This window comes from Mus caroli, unplaced genomic scaffold (genome assembly GCF_978045245.1).
Source record: "Mus caroli unplaced genomic scaffold, Mus_caroli_1 scaffold_3, whole genome shotgun sequence".
In the NCBI taxonomy this organism is placed as follows: Eukaryota; Metazoa; Chordata; class Mammalia; order Rodentia; family Muridae; genus Mus; species Mus caroli.
In genome coordinates this window covers 132540800-132554543 of record NW_028227258.1, presented here as the reverse complement: position 1 = coordinate 132554543, position 13744 = coordinate 132540800, and the positions used below count along the sequence as shown (strand labels likewise).

Sequence of the window (13744 nt, the reverse complement as noted above, 5' to 3'; positions counted from 1 at the left end):
AAAAGTGCCATTTCCTGGAACAAGCATATACAAACCGCAATAAATAGTTAATGTCATCAAATGATGGAATGGGAGATTTTGTAGAAAAACAGGACCAAAGTCTCCAGTTTTGCAGACCTTCCTATATAATTTGTCATCTCTTGGCTTCCATTTTTTTAAATAATAAAGACAGAAATAGAGGTATATGTAGAAATGGAAGTGTGGGGTTATAGGTTGTGTTGATTGTTCATTAAGTAAATGACCCTATTCAGGATGTCAGCTATAACCCTGACATCCTGAATTCAAATCTAGGATTCACATGGTGGAATAAAATAAATCCTTCCCAACAGCTGTTCCCTGACTTCATCCCATGTGCGCACATATATACACATGTACCTAAATAAATAAACAATTAAACAAATATAAAAATAAAATGGAAACTGTCAGTATTATATTTGTGTTATAGTTTATTTATCAGAATATCTATATATGCTCCTGCATAAAGAAGAAACACTTGAATGTTTCATTCTTAAATTTCTGCTGCTTTGCCTATTTCAAATCAGAATAAGTATAGTTCGGAGACACAAACACAGACTGAAATCATTTGACCAGGTTTGGAAAAAGAGAAATCTTCTCTTTCCTTCAGTCACTTACCTGTTCATGAGATGCACCATGAATTCGTGCAGACAGCTGGTAAGAAAGCAAGACATGTGCAAGGCACAGTGCTCAGCAGCACAGTTGTGAGCATGGTAGAAATCAGCACTGCACAGAGCAGCAAGGGCCCACATCCACCCTTCTCTCCCACACCAAAGTGACAAAACATGAGCTCAAGGGTAAACAACTAAGTAAAAAAATTTCTTTAAATTTATTCAAGTTAGGATGAGCTTTGTCAAGAAAAGAATGGAGACATGAATTTATTGCACTTCAGTAAGAGATAGGAAACTAATCAGACACAAAAGATTTGTGCACAGGGTGTGGAAGAATCCTGCAAACGTATTGACAAAAGAAACGTGACCACCAAAGTGCTCACTCTACAATTTATAAATCATTCAGAAAAAAAAATGTGTGGTATCAGAAATTATGATAGTCTTTTATTTATGAGACTAATAGCTTTGACATTTTAGGTGGCAGGTAATGTGCGGTATCTTGACCTGAGTTTGTGGACTACTGAAGGGTATACTTGAAATGTGTGCATCATTACACATGAATGTTAAATTTCAATAAAAATTCACTTTAAAACCTATGTATAGAAACACCTATCTAAAATAGAAAGCATTAGCAAGCATGGCCTAGCTGCCCCTATTCTGAAATCAATCATAGGTCTGACTTATTTTTCTTTTATAACTCTTTAAGAATGGGACAATAATCTCATACCATATCTGACAGAAATAAAATATGTTCTATGTTGAAAGATATCTCTTTGCTAATGTCCTTTTCTGGATTTGTGTGTGTCTCTGTGTGTGTGTGTGTGTGTGTAAGACATCTGATCTGATTTTATTTGGTATTAAGAATTTTGTTTTACTTTTGGTTACACTTGTAGCCAGGGGCCAACTAACATATTTTCTCATGGCAGTCTGTTTAGATGGCACCTTTGGCCTGGACTGCAGCTTGAGCTGTGAAGATTGTATGAATGGAGGAAGATGCCAAGAAGGAAAGAGTGGGTGCTTGTGCCCAGCAGAATGGACTGGCCTTATATGCAATGAAAGCAGTGTCCTAAGAACTGGGGAAGAGCAGCAAGCTCCTGCGGGTGAGTTCTCCTCAACAAAAGCACCCTAAAATTTACTTATCAACTATCCAGTAAAGATAATAATATGTTTATCGTATATAAAGAATACTAGTGAATGCCGGTGCTTATAAATTGAATATATAACAGCATGGGGAGATTTTATATTCTCAGGGGAAGGCAGTACTCCAAATCCTACTAACACATAAAACATAGAAATTAATAAAGGCTTCTAATAAGGCTGGTCTTATGAAAACCTTGCACTTGAATAAATCACCAGCACCTGGCCAGCTATTCCCGATGGAAGGTTTATATTATGAAGTACAGTGAATTTGAATAAAAATTTAAAAATTGAAATTGTTTAACTGGGCTTACTTCTGTTGTTTACCCCACTTCCCCCTCTAAAAAAATTATGTGAACATAGCCAATGGTAATAGTTTCATCTTTTTATATAAGGCTCTCAAGAGAAGCTATCAAAAATTTAAATATGATGCCATCCAAATATCATTTCATTTGTGTTTTAAATGAAGACAGCTTTTAGGAGTTGAAACTTCCACGTAATGAAATAAAATGCATTGAGTTTCTTTCTCTCTTTTTAACTTTCTCTTGTACTTAAAAATATGTGTCTTCATGATTATATGGAAGATGGTGTGAGCAGATTTTTCCTTTTAGCTCCCTGTATGTAAGAAAAAAGATCAGAGACATGTTCTACTGCATAGCTCAGGCACAGGACCCAAGCTGACATGGTGACATCTTTCTGCCAGCATGACTCCTTCAGGTCTTTAGGATGTTCCCCCAGAATCCTTGTGATCATGTTCTCTGCCACTCTCATCCTTTTAGCAGCCCACTTTCTGTACACAGTCATGGAGAGCCTTCTAGAGTCAGGTTCTAATAAATTCTTTTCATTTAAAAAAAAAATTGGACCAACACCAGGTCACCTTGGGCGCAGAGTCGGCAGAGGTCCCCTAGAGGACTCTCCATGCAATCTTAGTACCACCAATGACTGGAACACAACTTCTGTTCCAATCCAATCACGCAGGACCTGAGACAGCATTAGGGAAGCAGAAAACCCGGCCTGACCAGGGTCACAAATTCCTTCCAGTTGGCGCCAGCACCGGGGTAACCTTGGGCCCAGAGTCAGCGGACAACCCCAAGGTCCCTAGAGGACAGTTTCTGAGGCAGACCCCATTTCAGGCTCCAGACATCCGGGCACCTTCCCTGCCAGAGGAGAGGTGTCCGCCCCACCCAGGAGGGCTTTGCCACAGCACCTGGAGGAGCCATCTTGGTTCCCGAATCCGGCCGAGACTAGTTGTACAGGTGAGACTGTGGACTACAGAAGCTAAAAACTTCTGAGACAGGCAGAAGCCACAGAGCTTCTGAGGCAGACCCCGTTTTGGGCCTTCATCTTCTGCCAGGAGGAAGGTCCAAATGCCAGATATCTGTGCAACTTCCCAGTAAGAGGAGAGCTTGCCTGCAGAGAGTACTCTAACCAATGAAACTCAGAGGACAGAGCTAGTCTCCCAGATCTGCTGATAGAGGTTAACAGAATCACGAGAGGAGCAATCTCTAACCAGAGACAACTATAACAACTAACTCCAGAGATTACCAGATGCCAAAGGCAAACATAAGAATCTGACTAACAGAAACCAAGACCACTCACCATCATCAGAATGCTGCACTCCCACCTCTCCCAGTCCTGGGTACCCCAACACACACGAAAAGCTAGACCCCGATTTAAAAGCATATCTCATGATGATGGTAGAGGACATCAAGGAAGACTTTAATAACTCACTTGAAGAAATATAGGAGAACACTGCTAAGGAGTTACAAGTTCTTAGAGAAAAACAGGAAAACACAGCCAAACAGGTAGAAGTCCTTAAAGAAAAACAAGAAAACACATCCAAACAGGTGATGGAAGTGAAGAAAACCATAGTAGACCTAAAAAGGTAAGTAGAAATAATAAAGAAAGCCCAAAGTGAGGCAATACTGGAGATAGAAACCCTAGGAAAGAAATCTGGAACCATAGATGCGAGTATAAGCAACAAAATACAAGAGATGGAAGAGAGAATCTCAGGTGCAGAAGATTCCATAGAGAACATGGGCACAAATAATCAAAGAAAATGTAACATGCAAAAAGATCCTAACTCAAAATATCCAGGAAATCCAGGACACAATGAGAAGACCAAACCTACGGATAATAGGAGTAGATGAGAATGAAGATTTTCAACTTAAAGGGCCAGCAAATATCTTCAACAAAATTATAGAAGAAAACTTCCCTAAACTAAAGAAAGAGGTGCCCATGAACATATAAGAAGCCTACAGAATTCCAAATAGACTGGATCAGAAAAGAAATTCCTCCTGACACATAATAATCAGAACAACAAATGCACTAAATAAAGATAGAATATTAAAAGCAGTAAGGGAAAAGGGTCAAGTAATATATAAAGGCAGGCCTATCAGAATTACACCAGACTTTTCACCAGAGACGATGAAAGCCAGAAGAGCCTGGACAGATGTTATACAGACCCTAAGAGAACACAAATGCCAGCCCAGGCTACTATACCCAGCCAAACTCTCAATTGCCATAGATGGAGAAACCAAAGTATCCCAGGACAAAACCAAACTCACACATTATCTTTACACGAATCCAGCACTTCAAAGGATAATAACAGAAAAAAAAAAAAAAACAAGACAAGGATGGAAATCACACCCTAGAAATAGCAAGAAAGTAATCCTTCAACAAACCTAAAAGAAGACAGCCACAAGAACAGAATGCCAACTCTAACAACAAAAATAATAGAAAGCAACAATTACTTTTCCTTAATATCTCTTAATATCAATGGAATCAATTACCCAATAAAAAGACATAGACTAACAGACTGGCTACACAAACAGTACCCAACATTTTGCTGCTTACAGGAAACCCATCTCAGGGAAAAAGACAGACACAACCTCAGAATGAAAGGCTGGAAAACAATTTTCCAAGCAAATGGTCTGAAGAAACAAGCTGGAGTGGCCATTCTAATATCGAATAAAATCAACTTCCAACCCAAAGTTATCAAAACAGACAAGGAGGGACACTTCATACTCATCAAAGGTAAAATCCTCCAAGAGGAACTCTCAATTTTGAATATCTATGCTCCAAATGCAAGGGCAGCCACATTCGTTAAAGAAACTTTAGTAAAGCTCAAAGCCCACATTGCAGCTCACACAATAATAGTGGGAGACTTCAACATACCACTTTCATCAATGGACAGATCATGGAAACAGAAACTAAACAGGGACAAAGTGAAACTAACAGAAGTCATGAAACAAATGGATTTAACTGATATCTACAGAAAATTTTTATCCTAAAACAAAAGGATATACCTTCTTCTCAGCACGTTATGGTACCTTCTCCAAAATTGACCATATAATTGGTCAAAAAACAGGGCTCATCAGATACAAAAATACTGAAATTCTCCCATGCATCCTATGAGATCACCATGGACTAAGGCTGATCTTCAATAACAACATATAAAATAGAAAGCCAACATTCACGTGGAAACTGAACAACACTCTTCTCAATGATACCTTGCTCAAGGAAGGAATAAAGAAAGAAATTAAAGACTGTTTTAGAGTTTAATGAAAATGAAGCCACAACATACCCAAACTTATGGGACACATTAAAAGCATTTCTAAGAGGAAAACTCATACCTCTGAGTGCCTCCAAAAAGAAGCTAGAGAGAGCACACACTAGCAGTTTGATACCACACCTAAAATCTATAGAACAAAAGGAAGCAAATTCACCCAAGAGGAGTAGACGTCAGGAACAAAATCAAACTCAGGGGCGAAATCAACCAAGTGGAAACAAGAAGAACTATTCAAAGAATCAACCAAATGAGGAGCTGGTTCTTTGAGAAAATCAACAAGATAGATAAACTCTTAGCCAGACTCACTAGAGGGCACAGGGACAGCATCCTAATTAATTAAATCAGAAATGAAAAGGGAGACATAACAACAGATCCTGAAGAAATCCAAAACACCATCAGATCCTTCTACAAAAGGCTATACTCAACAACACTGGAAAACCTGGATGAAACTGAGAAATTTCTAGGCAGATAGCAGGTACCAAAGTTAAATCAGGATCAGATTAATAATATAAACAGTCCTATATCCACTAAAGAAATAGAAGCACTCATTAATAGTCTCCCAACCAAAAAAAGCCCAGGACCAGATGGGTTTAGTGCAGAGTTTTATCAGACCTTCAAAGAAGATCTAATTCCAGTTCTTCACAAACTATTCCACAAAATAGAAGCAGAAGATACTCTGCCCAATTCATTCTATGAAGCCACAATTACTCTGATACCTAAACATCAGAAAGACCCAACAAAGAAAGAGAACATCAGACCAATTTCCCTTATGAAAATCGATGCAAAAATACTCAATAAAATTCTCCCTAACTGAATGCAATAACACATCAAAACAATCATCCATCCTGACCAAGTAGGTTTCATTCCAGGGATATAGGGACAGTTTAATATAAGGAAATCCGTCAACGCAATCCACTATATAAACAAACTCAAAGACAAAAACCACATGATCATCTCCTTAGATGCTGAGGAAGCCTTTGACAAAATCCAACACTCATTTATTATAAAAGTCTTGGAAAGATCAGGAAATCAAGGCCCACACCTAAACATGATAAAAGCAATCAACAGCAAACCGGTAGCCAACATCAAAGTAAATGGTGAGAAGCTGGAAGAAATCCCACTAAAATCAGGGACTAGACAAGGCTGCCCACTTTCTCCATTCCTATTCAACATATCAAGGGGATACTAATCGAAAGGGAAGAAGTCAAAATATTACTTTTTGCAGATGATATGATAGTATATAAAAATGACCCTAAAAATTCTACCAGAGAACTCCTAAGCCTGATAAACAGCTTCAGTGAAGTAGCTGGATATAAAATTAACTCAAACAAGTCAATGGCCTTTCTCTACACAAAGGATAAACAAGCTGAGAAAGAAATTAGGGAAACAACACCCTTCACAATAGTCACAAATAATATAAAATATCTTGGCGTGACTCTAACTGAGGAAGTGAAATATCTGTATGATAAGAACTTCAAGTCTCTAAAGAAAGAAATTAAAGAAGATCTCAGAAGATGGAAAGATCTCCCATGCTCATGGATTGGCAGGATCAACATTGTAAAAATGGCTATCTTACCAAAAGCAATCTACAGATTCAATGTAATCCCCATCAAAATTCCAACACAATTCTTCAATCAATTAGAAAGGACAATCTACAAATTCATCTGGATTAACAAAAAACCTAGGATAGCAAAAACTCTTCTCAATGATAAAAGAACCGCTGGTAGAATCTCCACGCCTGATCTAAAGCTTTACTACAGAGCAATCGTGATAAAAACTGCATGGTGCTGGTATAGCAACAGACAAGTAGGACAATGGAATAGAATTGAAGACCCAGAAATCAACCCACACACCTATGGTCACTTGATCTTTGACAAGGGAGCTAAAACCATCCAGTGGAAGAAAGACAGCATTTTCAACAAATGGTGCTGACACAACTGGTGGTTATCATGCAGAAGAATGCAAATTGATCCATTCCTATTTCCTTGTACTAAGGTCAAATCTAAGTGGATCAATGAACTCCACATTAAACCAGAGACAGTGAAACGTATAGAGGAGAAAGTGTGGAAATGCCTCGAAGATATGGGCACAGGGGAAAAGTTCCTGAATAAAACAGCAATGGCTTGTACTGTAAGATCAAGAATCAACAAATGGGACCTCATAAAATTGCAAAGTTTCTGAAAGGCAAAAGACACCGTCAATAAGACAAAAAGGCCACCAACAAATTGGGAAAGGATCTTTACCTATCCGAAATCAGATAGGGGACTAATATCTAATATATATAAAGAACTCAAGAAGGTGGACTCCAGAAAATCAAATAACCCCATTAAAAAATGGGGCTCAGAGCTAATCAAAGAATTCTCACCTGAGGAATATCGAATGGCTGAGAAGCACCTGAAAAAATGTTCATCATCCTTAATCATCAGGGAAATGCAAATCAAAACAACCCTGAAATTCTACCTCACACCAGTCAGAATGGCTAAGATCAGAAACTCAGGTGACAGCAGATGCTGGCAAGGATCTGGAGAAAGAGGAACATTCCTCCATTGTTGGTAAGATTGAAAGCTTGTACAACCACTCTGGAAATCAATCTGGTGGCTCTTCAGAAAATTGGACAGTACTACGGGAGGATGCAGCAATACTTCTCCTGGGAATTATATATCCAGAAGATGTTCCAACTGGTAAGAAGGACACATGCTCCACTATGTTCATAGCAGCCTTATTTATAATAGCCAGAAGCTGGAAAGAACCCAGATGTCCCTCAACAGAGGAATGGATACAGAAAATGTGGTACATTTCTACAATGGAGTACTACTCAGCTATTAAAAGGAATGAATTTATGAAATTCCTAGCCAAATGGATGGACCTGGAGGGCATCATCCTGAGTGAGGTAACCCAATCAAAAAAATTCACATGATATGTACTCTCTGATAAGTGGATATTAGTCCAGAAACTTAGAATACCCAAGATACAAGATACAATTTGCAAAACGCATGAAACTCAAGAAGAATGAAGACCAAAATGTAGCCACTTTGCCCCTTCTTAGAATTGGGAACAAAACACCCATGGAAGGAATACAGAGAAAAAGTTTGGAGCTGATATGAAAGGATGGACCATCTAGAGACTGCTATACCTGGGGATCCATCCCATAATCAGCCTCCAAACGCTGACACCATTGCATACACTAGAAAGATTTTGCTGAAAGGTCCCAGATATAGCTGTCTCTGGTGAGGCTATGCCAGGGCCTAGCAGACATAGAAGTGGATGCTCACAGTCAGCTATTGGATGGATCACAGGGCCCCCAATGGAGGAGCTAGAGAAAGTACAGAAGGAGCTAAAGAGATCTGCAGTCCTATAGGTGGAACAACAATATGAACTAACCAGTACCCCCCAGAGCTCGTGTCTCTAGCTTCATACGTATCAGAAGATGGCCTAGTCTGCCGTCAGTGGAAAGAGAGGCCCCTTGGTCTTGCAAACTTTATATGCCTCAGTACAGGGGAACGCCAGGGCCAAGAAGTGGGAGTGGGTCAGTAGGGGGGTGGGGGGAGGGTATGGGGCACTTTTGGGATAGCAGTGGAAATGTAAAGGAATAAAATACCTAATTTTAAAAAATAATAAAATAGAGAGCTTTTATATTGTTAACTAAAAATAATATTGTAGTCTTTGCCCAATTAAGTATTTCTAAGAAGATAAACCACTGGCCATTTCATATTCTGCACTTCTAGTTTAATGGCTTCTATATTACGCAGATCTCTGAAGATCTCGTACTGCCTGTTACCTGATGCTTTATGTGATTCTGCAGTCCTCTGCAAGCATTAACCTTTTCTAGTAGATAGAAAGCGCTCTCCCTACTGTGTTGACATTCTTTCTCAGGGAGTGTTCTCTTTGGTCAGGTCCAATTCCTTTTTAGTTGTTGTAATTTACTCTCTATTGAAATGTCAAACACATCACTATAGTGAGGAAAAATCTTGGTGGAGACCCTTGGTGATGTTGACCTGTCAGTTCATATATCCTATATTATAAAATTGTGCAATGACATCATATGAGTAACACAATAAAATTTGCTTTATCATGCAAGCCCATTGATATACATGTAAGGCCTGACCACATGGTCTTTGTTACAGTAGCATAAGAAATAAAACTACCCCTGAGGCATTAGAAGAAAGCATCACTGATATGAATCTTAAACTGAGAGATTTAAAGAGCCAGGGGATAAAAGGACAAGACATCCATGTCCTCAGACTTGGAATACCTGACAGATGGCCTGAGTGCCCACAAGCTTCTCTGGAAAAGTCTGTTACAGAAAGCCCAGGCTAAGAATGAACACAGAACAACCCAAATCAACTCACAGATTTCAACTAATTTGACAGCAAAAAGGGAGTGGGATATTCTTTAATTTGACAGCAAAAAGGGAGTGGGATATTCTTTAAAGTTCATATAAATTGCAAACTTTAAAGATGACTGCCATTTAAAAATGCAACCAAGGAAGTTAAAAATAGATTGGGTAGGAATCAGGACCATCAAGCTCCCCACTGAGTGAATGATTATCCCAGTATCTTCAGTGGTCCACTAGGAAAATATCTACTTAGACTGCTCAAGAATAAGTTCAACAAATTATAAGGAAATGATTGAAGGATCACAGTGCATTATTTAATTTTAATATCAGGGCCTCTTATCACTACATCTCTTTTGAAGAAAGTCCATGTTGAAATCACGGAACACTGTTTGATTATCTAATGAAGAGGAAAGAGAAAAGTGACTCCCAATGGCATGGATTGCTGACGAGCAGGGAAGCTTGTGATGCCTTCCATGTCCTCCACCTTCATTTTAGGACATGTTCCTATTAACAATTTATCCTCTAAGGTCTTTGTGGGAGGAAGTACATCATTACAGGGTGGGCTTTGAGTTCTCAAATACTCAAGTCTGCCTAGTTCATTTCTCCTGCATGTGGATCAAGATGTAGAACTCTCAGCTCCCTCTCCAGAACCATGTCTGCCGGCATGCTGCCATAAGTCATGATGATAATGGACTAAGCCTCTAAAGCTGTAAGCCAGCCCTATTTAAATGTTATCCTTTATAAAAGCTGTTGTGGTCATGATATCTCTTCACAGCAATGGAAACCCTAGCTAAGATGCATAATAAGTATAGATTGAGAATAAAGCTTATAGTAGAATGTCAACTAAAACAGCTAATAAAATTATCATGTTAAAGAAAGTCCCAATTTCTTCAGTGTACATTTCTGAATATCTGGCACTTCTAAAAAACATCAACAAAGCAGAGAAATCTGTCCCTTAGTTAATTTCATCAAACTATGAGAATGTAAAATACCATGGGAGTTCCCAAGAGCACTCAAGCCCCGAGTTCCCAGGAGCACTCTTGTTGTGTTCATTGTTAGTTTTAAAACATGACATTTTTCTCCCTGTATTTTGTCACTATTTCTCAGAGTAGAATATGCAGTTTCTCATTAAGGGTTATTCAGCAAATATGACTGGGCAGTGTTGAAACCAGTTTAAGGAGCAAGGTCATAAATATTTGAACCTTGTTAGCATTTCTTTGAGTCATCATTATTTTTGCCAGCTGTAGCATCTGGACCTTCCCCATGGGCAATTAAATCATAGAAACTAGTACTATGCCAGAGTATTACCCTGGGTCTGCAAGGTACTAATAATTGAATTACTTAGTAGCCATCCTAATAGAAAGATTATCTCTCCTTCTGACCTCTCCTTCTGGCTCCTTTGTGACAGGCAGGATGTTCCATTACACATTTACCTTTCCTTATTCACTCACACTTTGTTCTATAGATGCTAACAAAAAGGAGTTCACGGGCAACTACAATTGTCAGAACAGAGGCATCTGTGATACTCAAACTAGACAGAGCCAATGCCTTCCAGGTGTTTATGGGAGGATGTGTAAAGAAGGTAGGAATGTCCTATCAATAAGATGAGCCACTGCAAGCTTGGGTGTTTGGGGAGTAAGGGTTCAAATACAAATGAAGGCTTGAAAGTCTGTATCTACATGGACAAGATTAAAGCTGCTTTGGCCATGGCAAGTATAACAACAAAATAAGAGACACTAGGTGGGGGTTTGAAAGAGAATGAACCCTATGGATTCATATATCTGAGTACTTGGTCCCTAGTTGGTGGATTGTTTAGGAAGAATTAAGAGTGTGGCCATGCTAAAGAAGGTGTGTCACTGGGGATGGGCAATGATGTTTCAACAGCTGATGCTAGGTCTGGTCCTTTCCTCAGTGTCCCTTCATCTTAAGGATAAAATGTATGCTCTCAGCTACTGCTAAGGCACTTGTCTGCTGATCTACCACAATGTTCCCTACCATGATGCCAATAATTTCACCCTCTGAAACTGTAAGCAAGCCCCCAGTTAAAAGTCTCTTTAATAAGTTGTGCTTTGGTCTTCTTCATAGCCATACAACAGTAACTATGACACTTGGGTTGCTGTTATGTAAGCAGGATGAATCTTGATACAAGAAAAGAATGTGTCTTCATATCAAGAAAATGTTGGGCTTGAGAATGTGGGTCCAGAAATAGAACCTGGGGAGAGCTCATCTTTTATACAGAACAAAAGGAGGAGAGTAAGACTTTTATGAAAAAAGTAAGGGGAGGATGAAACCAGAGCAAGAGACGAGAAAGAGAGGAAGGGAGAAGAGAAACTGAAGGTGGAGAGCTCACAAAATGCCAGTGACTGTGATAGGTTCTTCATGGAAATCAATGAAGAGGACACATTTCCCCCACTGGTTAGGCAGAACTCAGTTGCTGAAGACAGAGATATAATTAACAAAGTATTACCCCGAGTTTTCCAAGACTTCACTGGAAAATGCATTAGGAACAGTCAGTGGGAACATGGAAATCAAATGTACTTTCCTTTCTGGAGTGTAGGAAGCCTCCTGCTTACCATTCAATTTCTTATCCCTAAGAGCAATAGTGTATACACATTTGATAAATGTTTGCAAATGAGCTCTGCTGGGAATGATGACACTGTTCCAGAAAAAAATCCCAGTCCTACCCTACAGAAGTTGTGATCTGGTTCAAGACAGACATAGATTACAAATGTTGAGACAAATATTGTATTGCAAATTAAATAGTGAAGCATGGTTGGATGTAAGGCCATTCAGACCCTGACAAGGAGATACTTATAAAATAGTAAAAAAGAGAACAGGGAAGAGGCAATGTGTGGGAATGGCATTCTTGAGAAGATGTAAAGCCATGTGGTAGGTCAAGGACCTCAGAAAAAGCAACGGGAAATGGAGAGCATGATTTCTGTTAACCCCAGCTCAGGTACTCAGTTTGGAGCTTTTAATTTCTGGCATTGACAAGCTGTGTGCCAGGGAAGCTTGGAGCCCTTGGAAATGGGTCTGGAGCAAGAGTGTAGAATGCATTATATACTGGCCCACCCTTATCCCCACACCATCCTCTCATGTTCTGGCCCATGCTGTCCTGCACCCCGACTGTTGCCTCTTAGAGGGGGTCATGTAGCTTAGCAAGCAGGGTGTACTCCCTGCCCTTTGTATACACATTAGGCATGCTCAGCACCCTGGCCTGGACAATGGTTTATACTCTCCCTGTTTACCCACTTCGCAAAGGTTTCAATAACCTTTGTTGTCCCAATTAACCAAGCTCTCCCACTGAAGCTGCTTCCCAAGTCTGTTCTCATCATGCTCACTTGCCACCAGAGACCTCCATTCCCCCTTGTTCTCCCTCTCAGGGTCCACCAATGTAACCCATTAAGGGTGGGCAACTTGAGTGGAGATAGGAACTGCAACAGGTCACAGTAAGATTTCAAGCAGAGGATGCCAAATCATTACTGTGTATTTACAAAATCAAAAAACAAAACGAAACAACAACAACAAAAAAACCTCATTAGCCTCCATCTAGCCAGAGTGAAAATATTGTCCCCCTGTATGTCTGTGTGATTCTGTATGTATTGCAAATACCCATTATGTAAGTGTGTGTGGACACCAGAAGTCAACACCCAGTGTCAGTCCTCAGTTTGCTGTACACCTTGGTTTTTAAGACAAGGTGTGAAATAAATTGAATTATACCTATCCCTGCTTGCTTCCAAATGAATGAGATTTATTTATTTAGCTTTTGTGCAATTACTGGGGGATGACCCCTAATCTAATTCTCTAATGATAGACTGGCTACTTCCCAGCTGTGCTCCTCAAACACTTTCTGTTTGTGTCTTCTCAGGTAATTTCTGCTCTGCCAGCCTGTCTTCCGGCTCCAATTTGCTCGGGCACGCGCTCCTGGTCCATCTTATCTAATGGAGAGCTACTGTTCCTTTGTCTTCTTCCTCCTTACTTTCTCTCCTTTTCTTTTTCCCTCTTGGTCCCTACGTGTGACCCCTAGCCAGGTAACTGAAAACCCAACTACCTCTATTCTCTCCAGTTTATACT

At 39.6% G+C, this 13744-nt stretch overlaps 1 protein-coding gene across 1 annotated transcript in view; it reads left to right on the top strand.

Moving 5' to 3' along the window:
* LOC110291392 (EGF-like and EMI domain-containing protein 1) overlaps window positions 1-13744 on the top strand; it is a 699291-nt gene that overhangs the window by 598330 nt on the left and 87217 nt on the right. Inside the window, 1 exon segment of the mRNA XM_085836072.1 lies at window positions 1553-1726. Within this exon segment, the coding sequence (XP_085692198.1) occupies window positions 1553-1726 (174 nt within the window).